This window comes from Bufo gargarizans, chromosome 4 (genome assembly GCF_014858855.1).
Source record: "Bufo gargarizans isolate SCDJY-AF-19 chromosome 4, ASM1485885v1, whole genome shotgun sequence".
In the NCBI taxonomy this organism is placed as follows: Eukaryota; Metazoa; Chordata; class Amphibia; order Anura; family Bufonidae; genus Bufo; species Bufo gargarizans.
In genome coordinates this window covers 231,215,135-231,230,540 of record NC_058083.1, presented here as the reverse complement: position 1 = coordinate 231,230,540, position 15,406 = coordinate 231,215,135, and the positions used below count along the sequence as shown (strand labels likewise).

The 15,406-nt window shown below is 40.9% G+C and overlaps 1 protein-coding gene across 1 annotated transcript in view; it reads right to left on the bottom strand.

The window, feature by feature from the left end:
* Window positions 1–12,262, bottom strand: part of LOC122935343 (acetylserotonin O-methyltransferase-like) — a 66,982-nt gene extending 54,720 nt beyond the window's left edge. Inside the window, exon 1 of the mRNA XM_044291109.1 lies at window positions 11,892–12,262. Within this exon, the coding sequence (XP_044147044.1) occupies window positions 11,892–12,262 (371 nt within the window). The remainder of the gene's footprint in view (window positions 1–11,891) is intronic.
* Window positions 12,263–15,406: the final 3,144 nt, after the last annotated feature.

Here is a 15,406-nt window from a genome sequence, read left to right as displayed (position 1 = left end):
CTTTTGTGCAAATTATATTTCATACTGCGTCCTAGCTCTTCTGGGGACGAGAGTCAGAGTGGGGATTATTATTTCGCTGCTGAAAGGTGACAGTCTCTGGCTTTCTCTTTGCTGACTGGTTCACAATCCCTCCGGTCGGTTGATGATTTTTTCGGAGCTCTGGGACTTATCTACGATGACTCAGATCAGGTTTCCCTGGCCAAATCTAAGTTGCGTTCCTTGCGGCAGAGAGAGCGTTCAGCTGAATCCTATTGCTCTGAATTTAGGAGGTGGGCAACTAATACAGAGTGGAATGACCCACCTCTCCGTAGTAAATTTTGTCAAGGACTGTCTGAGAACCTGAAGGACACCTTTACATTTTCACGCTAATCCAGAGTCATTGAGGGAGAGATCTAAAGTTCCTCTAGCTCGGGACGTATTATCATACAGGGAAGCGGTCTCTTCTGACACTCTGGGTAAAGAAACACTTAAGCTCGCGTCTGGTGATTTAACCAATGCAATTGGGTCAGGTCACACCTGGACCAGGTGATAAATCTTTAGGGTTAAGAAAAGAATTAGCTTTTTCTGTGGTCAAGGAGGACATTTTGTTAATGTATGTCCTTATGTTGAACATCAAGGTGAAAAGGGGGGAAAAAAAAGTCTCCTAATGTGTCTAGTCCTCTTCTCACTCTTGGTAGTGTGGATGGGGAAGTTGAGAATGTACTTTTGTCTTTTACCGGTATTACCCGATTTCTTCTGCTTGCCAAGTTGGCGCTAGATTCCAAAACTGTGGAAATAGAAGTATTTATTTAAAGTGGGACAGGGATTAACTTAGTGAATGGCCAGTTTGTCCGTATGCAAGGTTTGACAACAAGCGAATTAGACAAAAATATTTCTGTGTTTGCGATTGATTCCGCCCCTCTCTCTCTAAAGTGTCTGTCTCAAATGGTGCCTAAGGGCCTTTTCACACGACCGTGCTGTTTTTTGCAGTCTGCAAATTGCGAATCTGCAAAAAACAGATGCCGCCCGTGTGCCTTCTGCAATTTGCGGAATGGAACAGAAGGCCTATTATAGAAATGCCTATTCTTGTCCGCAAAACAGACAAGAATAGGACAGGACTCATAATTTTTGTGAGGCCACGGAACGAAGCAACGGATGCAGACAGCCCACATATTGCTGTCTGCATCTTTTGCGGACCCATTGAAATGAATGATTCCGTATACGGACCATATGCGGAATGCAGAAAACGGCCTGTATGCGGAACACAAAATACATTAGTGTGAACAAGCCCTAAAGGTAGGAGATTCTCATATTGAATCCATTTCATGTTTTGTGCTGGAGGGGTTGCCTGCTCCTCTGGTGTTAGGTTTACCATGGTTAACCCAACATAACCCTACTATTGATTGGCAAGCGATACAGATTCTCGATTGGAGTGATTTCTGCCTTGACAACTGTCTTAGCACGTCGCTTTCTGTTGTAACTACTAAAATGTTACCTCCTTTCCTTTTGGATGTTTCTGATGTATTCTCTAAGGGTGGAGACCAGGAGTTGCCTCCTCATTAGGAGTATGATTGCCCCGTCAACCTTATTACCGGAGCTAGATTGCCAAAGTCTCGGTTGTAGAGTTGAGCGGACACCTGGATGTTTGGGTTTGTCGGGTTCGTACAAATTTTGCAAAAAAGTTTGGGTTCGGGATCTTGACTCGAACTTGACACCGAACCTGAACCCGATTAAAGTCAATGGGGACCCGAACTTTGGAGCACTAAAATGGCAATAAAGAAGTCATGGAAAGGGCTAGAGGGCTGAAAAGGGCAGCTAAATGTGGTTAAGAGCATGGCAAGTGCTCTGCAAACAAATGTGGATAGGGAAATGGCTTTAACCCCTTAAGGGCACAGGGTGTACAGGTACGCCCTGATGTTCTGGTACTTAAGGACACAGTTTATTTCCGATCATTGCTGCTCGGGGGTCGGTGATCGGAAACCCGGTGCCTGCTCAAATCATTGAGCAGGCACCTTGGCTAAATGCGAGGGGGGGTCCCGTGACCCCCCCCCCCCCCAGGTCGACAATCGCCAAAAACCGCAGGTCAATTCAGACCTGCGGTTTGCGGCTTTTCACTGTTGCAGCAACAGTGATCGGCGGTGCCATGGGGTCCCCATGCGGCTGTAGGGGGGACTCAATGGCATGGAAGGCAGCGCGATGCCTTCCTGAGGCATCAAACTGCCTTCCGGTGACGAGTGTGTGAGATCCAGCCCACTGGATCTCACAGGTCAGAAGCTGTATGAGTAATACACACAGTATTACTCATACAGCCAATGCATTCCAATACAGAAGTATTGGAATGCATTGTAAAAGGGATTAGACCCCCACAAGTTAAAGGCCCGAAAACAAAAAATAGTTAAAAAAAAGTTGAAAAAATAAAGTTTTCCCCCAAATAAAGTTACAAAAAATAGCGAAAAAATAGGGGACATATTGGGTATTGCCGCATCCATATCGACAGTCTCTATAAACATATCACATTACCTAACCCCTCAGATGAACACCGTAAAAAATAAAAAAATAAAAACTGTGCTAAATAAACCATTTCATCGTCACCTTACATCACAAAAAGTACAACAGTAAGCGATCAAAAAGGCATATGCCCGCCAAAATAGTACCAATCTAACCATCACCTCATCCCGCCAAAAATTAGACCCTATCTAAGACAATCACCCAAAAACTAAAAAAACTATGGCTCAGAATATGGAGACACTAAAACATCTTTTTTTTGTTTTAAAAAAGCTGTTATTGTGTAAAAGTAAATAAAATTAAAAAGTATACATATTAGGTATGTATGTATTAGCTGCATTCGTATCGAACGGCTCTATAAAAATATCACATGACCTACCCTCTCAGGTGAACACTGTAAAAAAAAAAAAAGGTTTAAGAAAAGCTATTTTTTTGTCATTTTACATCACAAAAAGTGTAATAGCAACCGATCAAAAAGTCATATGCATCCCAAAATAGTGCTAATCAAACCATCATCTCATCCTGCAAAAAAATTAGACCCTACCTAAGATAATCGCCCCAAAACTGAAAATACTATGTCTCTCAGACTATGGAGACAATAAAACATGATTTTTTTTTTGTTTCAGAAATTAAATCATTGTGCAAAATGTACATACATAAAAAACACACATGATCTAATCTGTCAGATGAATGTTGTAAATAACAACAAAAAATGGTGCCAAAACAGCTATTTCTTGTTACTTTGCCTCACAAAAAGTGTAATATAGAGCAACCAAAAATCATATGTACCCTAAACTAGTAAGAACAAAACTTCCACCCTATCCCGTAGTTTAAACTCTAGGGGTGCATCAGGGGGTCTTCAAAAAACTAGTCCAGCAAAATCTGTATTCCAAAAACCGTATGGCATTCCTTTCCTTCTGCGCCCTGTTGTGTGCCCGTACAGCAGTTTACGACCACATGTGGGGTGTTTCTATAAACTACAGAATCAGGGCCATAAATATATTGAGTTTTGTTTGGCTGTTAACCCTTGCTTTGTAACTGGAAAAAAAATATTGAAATGGAAAATCTGCCAAAAAAGTGAAATTTTGAAATTGTATCTCTATTTTCCATTTATTCTTGTGGAACACCTAAAGGGTTAACAACGTTTGTAAAATCAGTTATGAATACCTTGAGGGGTGTAGTTTTGGGGTCATTTTTGGGTGGTTTCTATTATGTAAGCCTTACAAAGTGACTTCAGACCTGAACTGGTCCTTAAAAAGTTGTTTTTTGAAAATTTCTGAGAAATTTCAAAATTTGCTTCTAAACTTCTAAGCCTTTTAACGTCCCTCAAAAATAAAATGTAATTTCCAAAATTATCCTGACATAAAGTAGAAATGTGGGGAATGTAAAGTAATAACTATTTCTGTAGGTATTACTATGTATTATAGAATTAGAGAAATTAATTTTTTTTCAAAATTTTGGGAAATTTTGGTATTTTCTGTATAAATAAAAGTGACTTTTTTTTACTCCATTTTACCAGTGTCATGAAGTACAATATGTGACGAAAATACTATCTCAGAATAGCCTGGATAAGTAAAAGCATTTTAAAGATTATCACCACTTAAAGTGACACTGGTCAGATTTGCAAAAAATGGCCTGGTCCTTAAGGTGAAATATGGCCGTGTCCTTAAGGGGTTAAATAACATAAAATACGTAAAAAAAATATATATATAATCTTGATCTAGGAGGACGAGGTCCATATGGAGTAGGAGAATGAGGAGGTAGCCTCTGGTTTTTGGATTTGTTTTTTATTTTATTATTATTTTTTTATTTTTTATTTGAGTAGATCCCAAAACATTGGGAGATATAAAAAATAAAACAAAGAGAAAGTGCGCTGGAGTAAAACAATGGCTGGGTGAGGCCAGTATACATGTCTATTCTGCACAAGGTACGGACATGTTCTGTGGGATCCCTGCCTGGTTCATTTTAATAAATTGGCTGTGGATAGACGGCTGCGCTTGTCTGTGATAACCCCCTCCTGTCGTGCTAAATAAACGTTCAGACAATACGACTGCAGGGAAGGCCAGCACCTCCAAGGCGTAAAGGGCAAGCTCAGGCCATGTGCAAAAATTTGGAGACCCAGAAGTTGAAGGGGGCAGACCCATCAGTCAGTATGTGTAGACGTGTGCACACATACTGCTCGACCATGTCGCACGTCCCCGTGACGTCCACAATCCAGTTGGATATATTCCCTATCAACTTTCGATGTTCTTTTATGCGCCTACCATGGTGATCACGGGTAACGGTGAATCAGGGTTCCATGCCGGAGAGGGAGCCTGAGAAAGGGATACCACATCCAAGGGAGGTCAATGGCTGAAATGTGATCGGGCGGAAATGTGGGACAATTTATTAAGGGGGAAGAATCGAATAAAAGGATGGTGCATGCGTCAATTACCCACTCCCAACTTGGGGAGGTAGTGAAAGATAAATAACAATACAGGACTCTTAACTAGGGAATATTATTGGAATGAGTATTAAAAAATTACAAGGAATGTCACTGCGGTATTTTGGATTTGGAAACCTTATACACAAGAGGCCCTTCTGCCGCTTTGTTGACTCTAGATAACTTCTGCCTGATCGCACATCTCTGTGATAGCCGCAATCACAATATTTGGTTGAAGCAGGTATATTGCACCCCTCAATTTGTGTTTTGTGGAAGCAGGTATACAAAACCCTTTAATCAGTATTTTTTTGAAGCAAGAGTATCGCACCCCTTAATCAGTATTTTGTGGAAACAGGTATATAGAACACCTGAATCAATATTTGGTGGAAACAGGTATATAGCACCCCTAAATCAGTATTTTGTTGAAGCATGTATATCAAACCCCTCAATCAGTATTTTGAGGAATCAGGTATATAGCACCCCTTAATCAGTATTGTGTGGAAGCTGGTGTATTGCAAGCCTCAATCAATATTTGGTGGAAGTTGGTATATCGCACCCCTTAATCAGTATTTTGTGGAAGCAGGTAAATTGAACACCTGAATCAATATTTGGTTGAAACAGGTATATTGCACCCCTCAATCAGTATTTTATGGAAACAGGTATATAGAACACCTGAATCAATATTCGGTGGAAACGGGTATATCGCACCCCTCAATCACTATTTTGTGGAAGCAGATATATCAAACCCCTCAATCAGTATGTTGTGGAAGCAGGTATATCGCACCACTCAATCAGTATTTTGTGGAAGCTGGCGTATCACAGGCCTCAGTCAGTATTTTGTGGAAGCAGGTATATAGAACAACTGAATCAATATTTGGTGAAAGCAGATATATCGCACCCCTCAGTCAGAATTTTGTGGAAGCAGGTATATAGAACAACTGAATCAATATTTGGTGAAAGCATATATATCGCACCCCTCATTCTGTATTTTGTGGAAGCAGGTAAAGTATATCAAACCCCTCAATCAGTATTTTGTGGAAGCAGTTATATCGCACCCCTCAATCACTATTTTGTGAAACTGGTTATATAGAACCCTTTAATCAGTATTTTGTGGAAGCAGGTATTTCGCACCCCGCAATCATTTTTTTTGGTGGGGGCAACAGGTATATCACACCCGTTGCATAGAGTTGTTCCAATAACATTTGTCCCTCTATATGTCTTCAGTATCGCAGCAGAACCGCACACAACTGCTGCACAATACAAATGCACTATAATATACTTTTTATGTTAGAAAGTAAATTATAAGTATATCACACCCATCAGTATATCACACTTATCGATAGCACACATATACCAGCCCTTAAAAGGACTTTTGTGGCACTATTAGCTCGCGTTTGGTGTCCCTAACAGTCTGTCCCTGCTCCACAAAGCAACCTCTCCCTACACTGGCAAAACGCAGAATGTAAAATGGCTGCCAGATCGGGTTCTGTTATAGGGTGGGTGGGGTGTCCATGTGCTGAAATGTCTCAATTGGCTATCCTATCCCACCTGGTGGATATGTCATGGGTCAAAGTTTGGCGCAATGCAAAATAATATGGCACATGCGAACATCGCCATATGTTCGCATGTTCGGCGAATCACAAACAAGTAAAGTTTGCCGCAAAACGACCGCCGGGCGAACCGCAAAGCCATCTCTATTTACCAATGTGAAAAAAACAGCATGTGCAACAATTTAAAAAAATTGAAAATTTAGAAAAATCTGGAAGGAGTGGGTAGAGGCGAGAATGGAATAAGAACAATAAAAAAAATAAAAAAAATTGTGAATAAGTGTTAAAATGACTAGATGGCATATGAGGGTGGGTGGGGGGGGGCAGTATAAGGAAATCTCTTATAAAGAAGTTCTGGCTGTCGACTTTCCAAATCTCTGTACCCCATAGAATAAAATTTTCATTTTATTTTTTACCTCTTACATTCTGGGAGGGGTTTTGATAGGATATCATTGAGGGTACAAGCTTAGTAGGTAAATTTAGAATAATGGTATGGAATGAGATTGGAGATTCGGAGGGTTGAGGGTTACGACCATTATTTATTATCCATATTTTTTGGCAATTTTATTAAATTTCCCTTTTTGATCTATTCTCTTTTCTAGTAAGGAAATACCTAGAAAATAATGTAAGGGAAATGTATAGTTAATTCTAAACAATATGTCTGTATTTACTTGTCTTGCAATGGATTTAATATTTTTTTTATATAAATTGATATTTATGTGCAATTTTTTTAAGAAATGTAATAAAGAATGAAATAAAAAATAATAATTATTAAGCCCCCATTTTCTGTAAGCTGTCTTCTGAGTGTATGTTACAAGGGACAGATCTTGCCTGACAACAGGCAGCGGACTGCAAGTTAGGTGGAAGTGAGACTCCTAGTGGCCATGACTTTACAGTTTTTTTATGCAGGCATATTTTTTTTTTATGAAGTGGTTTAGAAATGTGCTTAGTTACACCATGCTCTATTAAATTAAATGAAATCATGTGAAAGTATAGCAACTCTTTAAATCATTTTGTGGGTCTGGATTTTTATGGAATGGCATGTACTTGTTTGATAGTGAGACATGCCATTCCCTACCCACTCCAGTACTAAACTTTCTCCAAACCTCAGGAAAACCCAGGTGTAGCAGCTGGGCTAATTACTATGGGGATAAATGCAAGGTTAAAATGCTTATTCAGGGTAAGAAGCCTGGAAGCTGCATGACTTGTTGGCTGTGTAAAGCCTAATCTCCCATATTATGCTGAGAGACTAGGTGAGGAAAGTACATTGGTTAGTCAGCTCCTAGATGGGCAAGAACTTTTGTTTTGCGGTTTATATTCAATTGAATTCTGATGCTGTGAATTCACTCAAGTGATTCTATTACTTTGATATTACTGCAAAATCCTGTAAAATCTGTCATTACCGAATCATGTTAACACACGGATCCCAACAATAGATTTACTCATACACACGTTCCTCACATAAATGAATGGACTTATATATACAATCATTGCATATTGTACAGGGATTCACCACATATATGGATGCACTCACATTCACACATACAACGCATTCACTAGTGCTGTGTGACCAGGAAAGCAGATAGGCTGTGAGTAGTTGTACTCATGGTGGCAGTCCTCGCTGTGTCACTCCCTATGCCATACAGTGATAGGAAGGGCACACCTTTTTTCCCTTTGGGGAACACGCTGGTTTTGGGGCTCCTGTCACTGCCTGCCCTGTGAGAGATCTGAGAAGATCATATAGACTTGCAGCACGTGAGTTTATCTGACAGGTCTTTGTGTTTCCTTTCTGTTTGTTGTTGTGGGCAGGATCCCACCTCTCCACAGGTTCTGCTCATTAGTTGTTTAAGAGGCTCTATTTAAGTCTGCCTCTTACTGCTGACTTTGCGGTTGATATTTTCCTTCTGGAGTTCTTTACTGGTTGTTTGTGGATCCTCTACTTCCCGCTCGTCTCAAGTTAAGTCCTCCTGTTTTCTTCTTTGTGCATGTGTTGCTTCAAGGTCTCAGGGAGACGCTGGTCCCATTCCCCGCTCCCTAATTGAGGGTTTGCTACAGTGTCAGCAGGGCTTAGGTTTCAGCGTATGAGTCCGTTACCCATCAGGACTTGCTCATACTGTCAGCAGTCAGGGAGATAAAATATATATAAAATATATAAAACAGCCTTTTAGTACGTTGCCTTTCTTTTGGTGCGTCGCGAATTCCAATAGTGAAGTGGGCAATGTTCACATTTACAGACACGTTTTCTTTAACTGGACCGCGCTGCACCAGGACAGAGCTGAAAAGTCCTCCCTTCCAGATCTCACAGGAATTTCCTGGACATGGGTAAGCAGTCAGTTCACTTGAATTCACCTTTCCTGCAGGGAACCTTATGAGAAATCAAGGTGCCGCCAATAGTGAAGTACAATCACAAGAGGTTCCAACTGCAAGGCTTTTATAATACTCACAAGATGGATAAGGTAACAAGTAGTGTACACAAATCCTTCACCCGACCCGGTTTCGCTTTAGGAAGCTTCGTCAGGGGTATCTTCTCCGCCTACCTGGAGGCGGTCTTTATATACCTGCCGATGATAAGCTACCACACCTCCTTAAAATCATAGCCCTTACGGCTCAATACAAAAAATAACACATCCATAAAATGCATCAAATACATTCATAAAACAAATATCTCAAAAGATCTCCTTTGGGTTATCAAGTTACTGGTTAAAACTGTAAGTTACAGACACATCTGGACTACTCCAGATTAATCGCATATCAGCATATATAATCGTAGAGACATATCTGGACCAATCCCATGTGCCAACATTCTCATGATTAGCACAGGGATAAATCTGGACTGATCGCATATGTTCGCATGGAATAACTAGATCGCTTAACATAGCATACTTAACACTAACACTCCCAGAGGTAATACCCAGGATAACTACACAAGCATGTCTGGACTGGTCACATCCTAATCGCAAAAAATTGTCCTACTCCCCACTAACCACCCACCCTTAAGGCGCAATATCTATCCGATGAAGAAGAAACCACCCCTCTTGGAGGCTATCCCCTCATCCTAGGCTAGCTAAAACGTCACCACCCTCAATCAATTAAACCTGATACCGAACTCCTCCATTCATTATTGTCCTATGTGCCCTACCTCACATGGTACAATCCAACCAATGGAGACTTCAGGGGTCACATGGCTCTTTCCAGCCAATAACAGCTTCACATGTCATTAGACCGCCCTTCAGTAGTTGTTTCACATACGTGGGACCGCCCTCCTTCATTCACAAGATCCTTCCCCACCAATGGTAGAGTATGTAGACCACCCCTACACTTTCACATGTGATGCACCCTTTTATTTTGTAGTCCTGACCCTTCTGATTGGAATGTACAACCTGAGTATCCCTCTTCCTTTTTTCTCTCTTCCTATTATGGCACGGCAGACAGAACCCACACCAGGTAAATTTGTTCCCTTTCCTAACACCCTCAGAGTGTGAGGAGCTGTGCACCAGTTTAGTTCGTAAACTTGGTGCTTTTCTAAAAATCACATTTGAATCTTCTGGGATATCCTTCCCTAACACTGGGTCATTTTTTAGGGTAGGCCAATTCTTCCTTATTATATTCTTAATAATTCCAGCCTGGACATTATACTGTGGGTATATTCTTCAGCCAAGGGGTATGATGACAACTAGACGTGTCTATATACCCATTAACGTCAGTCTCCTTGAAGAACGTTTTAGTCTTCATGTGATTATCTTCCAGAAAGATTGTTAGGTCATGGAAATCAATGCTCTTATTACTGACTGTACTTGTGAAGGAGAGGTTCCATTGATTCATGTTCAGACTGTTAATGAAGTTCAAAAGACCCTGTCTCTCTCCCCTCGACACAATCAGACAGTCGTCAATGAACCTCTTCCAGATAGTAAGTTCACCAAAGCAGTCACTTTGCTATTCAGAACGGGGCTGATGTTTTCTTTTTCCCATGGCCCCCATAAAAATATTAGCAAAACTGGGGACGAATTTCGCCCCCATTGCCGTTCCTGTGCGCTGGAGATAGTAGTTGTCCTTATGCCAGAAATAGTTATGACAGAGGCAAAAGTCTACACAATCAAGGATGAACTTCTCTTGTGCCTCTGTCATCAAAGGATCCTGCCTTAGCTCCTCCGCTATCGCTCCAAGGCCTAAATCCTTGGGTATTACTGTGTATAGTGATGTTACGTCGACTGTTGCCAGCAACATATCTTCAGGGCAGGCACCAAATCCTTTAATTAGGTTTAGAACACTCCCTGAGTCCTTCAAATAGGATGGCATCAGTGGGACGCATTTCTGGAGAAAATAATCAACATATTCTCCTAACCTGTTAGTAAGAGAATTTATCCCCGACATAATGGGCCTGCCAGGGGGGTTGGTCAGACTCTTGTGTATTTTGGGCAGAAAGTATATTACCGACGTGACCGGGAACTTGTTATTAAGATAATCCAACTCTTTTTTATTTATGATCTTATCCCTAAAGCCTCTAGTCAAAAGTGCATCAAGTTTTCCTTTATACTGTATTGTTGGGTTCTTTTTAAAACCTGATAGGTTTTTCCATCTGATAGTAAACTCAACATTTCTGCATCATATTTCACTACATCCATAACGACTATCCCCCCTCCCTTATCCGCTGGCTTTATAATAATCTCATGATTATCATTCAAGCTTTTAAGTGCATTCCTTTTGCTCCTGTGTCAGGTTCTGTCTCCTTGGTTTCACACATATTGCCTCAAATTCCTTCAAAACTCCTCTCCTAAAAGCTTCCACACACTCGTTGTTTTTATTTTTTGGGTAGAAAGTAGATTTTTCCTTTAAATGTGTATGCACAATCCCCCCATCCACCTCATTATTTTTCACCGGGGCTTGATTGGATACACAGTACTTAGCAATATTCAACTTCCTTATAGACGTATGTACATCCAAAAAGGCCTCAAACTTGTTAATCCTCAATGTAGGTGCAAATTTGAGTCCTTTTTCCAAAACCTCCCTTTCTGGATCAGACAAAACATGGGAACTCAAATAAAAAATCCCCATTAGGTCCCCCTGCTTTTTGGGGGTTGTTTGGGCTGATGTTTCCCCCCCCCCTTTTTCCTCTACATGGTTCCTTTTTAGTGGGGTGGTCTGCCTTTCTGTCTCCAACCTCTGTACTCCCTTCATTCCTTGGTGTGGAACATTTTGCGTTTCTGCACCCACATTTCTCTGTTTTAGCAGGTCCTCTCTCCTCCCTAATCTCCGCTTGTTCCCTTTTTTGGGGTGGTTTTCCATAGTTCCCTCTTTCATGATTCTTATAATTGGGTGTGTTAGGTATATACCTCCCTTCATAGTAATTATTATTTGGCCTGGGTGGAAAGTAGCCCCGTGGCTGTGCAGGGTAATAATTCCCATTATAATAATTATTTCTATAGTTATGTGGTCTATACTGTCCATATCGCTCTTGGTTCTGGTGGTTCCCAAACCAGGGCTTAAATCTCTGCGTTCCATAATTCCTCCTTTGGTCATAATTAAAACCTCCCATTCTCTCCCAGTGATTGCTATAATGTTCTCCATTTTCCTTCACCTTAGTCTGCATATACCTTTGATTTCCTACGCTATATCCCTGTACAGGTAAACCCATATCCTTCTCTGTTAGATCTGTCTTGGTGGTTTTCTGCTCCTCCTTATTTTTCCATTTGTATACTCTATTATCTTGATAGTCACCACACATTTTAAAATACTTTTTCAGTTTTTTTCTGGCAACATCCTTTTCTACTTTCAGGAGACCAGTTTTACACTTTTTCACACAAAGCGGCATACTCTTTCTGCTCTTTGTATGGTTTCAATTGTTGCTGCAGCAAGTCAATGTTGCTTTAGATTTTCTGCAGTTTATTTTTATGCATGCATATAATAAGCCTCATGACCCTGAAACCACAATCATTCATTCATTTCTCCGATTCTCCTAAGTCATCAGTCAAAATTCAAAAGGTAGTTGCCACATAAGACCTGATTATTTTCTGATACATTTTACCGGGCGCCTTGGCTTCAAACAATACATCCCAAGCAAGCACGCCCGGTATGGGGTCAAATTGTATAAGCTATGTGAAAGGGCCACAGGCTATACGCACAAATTTAGTGTCTATGAGGGTAAAGATCAGACCCTGGAGCCGGTCGGTTGCCCTGACTACCTGGGGAGCAGTGGGAAGACAGTCTGGGACTTGGTGACACCCTTATTTGGCAAGGGGTACCATCTTTAGGTGGACAATTTCTACACAAGTGTGCCCCTCTTCAGGCATTTGTTTCTAGAACAGATTGGTTACCACCCGTCTTGCAAGGGGGTAGAGGGCTGGGGGAAGAACTGCTCATGGTGAAATGGAGAGACAAGCGTGACGTTTACATGCTCTCCTCCATTCACGCAGACACGACAATCAAAATTGAATGGGCAACCAGTGTCATTGAAAAGCCCCTCTCGGTCCACGACTATAATTTGCTCACTATCTTCTAAGAGCCTTTATATGGTCATCTCATGTAATTTATATTATGTCCTCCACAAATGTGCATACAAAACCATGTCATAGTAACATAGTAACATAGTACATAAGGCCGAAAAAAGACATTTGTCCGGCCTGTTATCCTGCAAGTTGATCCAGAAGAAGGCAAAAAAAAACAAAAAAACTGCATATGTCAAATTCAATTGTTCATGTAATTTGCCTGGTTACCTGTAGGTGGCAGCAACACATTGGCAGGTACAAGTCACAGGTGGGCTGGTCCCACTTCCTGCAGCATGGGTGGAGACGGAAGTCAGAGAGGAATGTAGCACGCCCCCTGCTAGGGGTAGGGTGTGTGTTTGAGGAGTTTCTCTGCATAGAGAAGACAGCATGGCCCTAGTCTCGGCTGAGTCTTGGCCATATTCCCAGTATGAGCACCTTCAGCTATGCTGGATGAGGAAAGCAGAATCTACAGAGAACTTTCAGAGTTCCAGGAAGAAAGAATCCCCTGAGAATCCATCTGTGAGTCCAGTGCCTAAGAGAAGCAAACTCCTCCTCATCTAGTCTGTACCCACACAGCAGAAAGTACCAGATAAGTGCAGAAGCTAACCCTGCCACAGTTACAGAGCTACCAAGCAGACGTTTTATCCTGCAAGCTCCACATTTAACCTCTTCAGGACACAGGGCGTACCGGTACACCCTGATGTCCTGGTACTTAAGGACACAGGATGTACGGGTGCGTCCTGTGTATTTCCGATCACCACCGCCCGGAGCACGGTGATCAGAACCTGGTGCCTGCTCAAATCATTGAGCAGGCACCTTGGCTAAATGCGCAGGGGGTCCCGTGACCCCCCCATGTCGGTGATGGCCGCAAACCGCAGGTCAATTCAGACCTGCAGTCTGCGGCTTTACATGCGGTTTGCGGTGGCGATCGGCGGTGTCATCGGGTCCCCATGCGGCTGTAGGGGAGACCCGATGGCATGGAAGGCAGCGCGATGCCTAAGGAAGGCAGCGCGCTTCCTTCCTGTGACGTGCCTGTAAGATCCAGCCCCCTGGATTTCACAGGCCGGAAGTAATACACACAGCATTACTCATACAGCCAATGCATTCCAATACAGAAGTATTGGAATGCATTGTAAAGGATTAGATTCCCAAAAGTTCAAGTCCTAAAGTGGGACAAAAAATAAAGTGAAAAAAGTTGAAAAAATAAAGTTTTCCCCCCAAAAAATTAAGAGTTTCAATTAAAAATAAACAAAAACGTCATTTTCCCCAAATAAAGTTAAAAAAATGTGTAAAAAATAAAGTATACATATTAGGTATTTCCGCATCCGTAATGACCGGCTCTATAAACATATCACATGAACTAACCCCTCAGATGAACACCGTAAAAAAAAAAAAAAAAAAACTGTGCTAAATAAACAATTTTTTTTGTCACCTCTCATGACAAAAAGTACAACAGCAAGCGATCAAAAAGGCGTTTGCCCACCAAAATAGTACCAATCTAACCGTCACCTCATCCCGCAAAAAATGAGCCCCTACCTAAGACAATCGCCCAAAAAGAAAAAGACGATGGTTTAGAATATGGAGACACTAAAACATCATTTTTTTTGTTTTAAAAAAGCTGTTATTGTGTAAAACTTACATAAATAAAAAAATATATATACATATTAGGTATCGACGCGTCTGTATCGAACAACCCTAAACCCTCAGATGAACACCGTAAAAAATAAAAACTGTGCTAAATCATTTTTTGTCATCTTACATCACAAAAAGTGTAATAGCAAGCGGTCAAAAAGTCATATGCACCCCAAAATAGTGCCAATCAAACAGTCATCTCATCCCACAAACAAATGAGACCCTACCTAAGATAATCGCCCAAAAACTGAAAAAACTATGGCTCTCAGAATATGGAGACACTAAAACGTGATTTTTTTTTCTTAAGCTGTTATTGTGTAAAACTTACATAAATAAAAAAATATATATACATATTAGGTATCGACGCGTCTGTATCGAACAACCCTAAACCCTCAGATGAACACCGTAAAAAATAAAAACTGTGCTAAATCATTTTTTGTCATCTTACGTCACAAAAAGTGTAATAGCAAGCGGTCAAAAAGTCACATGCACCCCAAAATAGTGCCAATCAAACAGTCATCTCATCCCACAAACAAATGAGACCCTACCTAAGATGATCGCCCAAAAACTGAAAAAACTATGGCTCTCAGAATATGGAGACACTAAAACGTGATTTTTTTTTTTTTTGAAAATGATATTATTGTGTAAAACTTACATACATAAAAAAGTATACATATTGGGTATCGCCGAGTCTGTATCGACCATCTCCATAAAAATATCACATGACCTAACCCCTCAGATGAACACCGTAAAAAAATTAAATAAAAACTGTGCTAAATAAACCATTTTTTGTCACCTTACATCACAAAAGATGTAATAGAAAGCAAAATAGTGCCAAT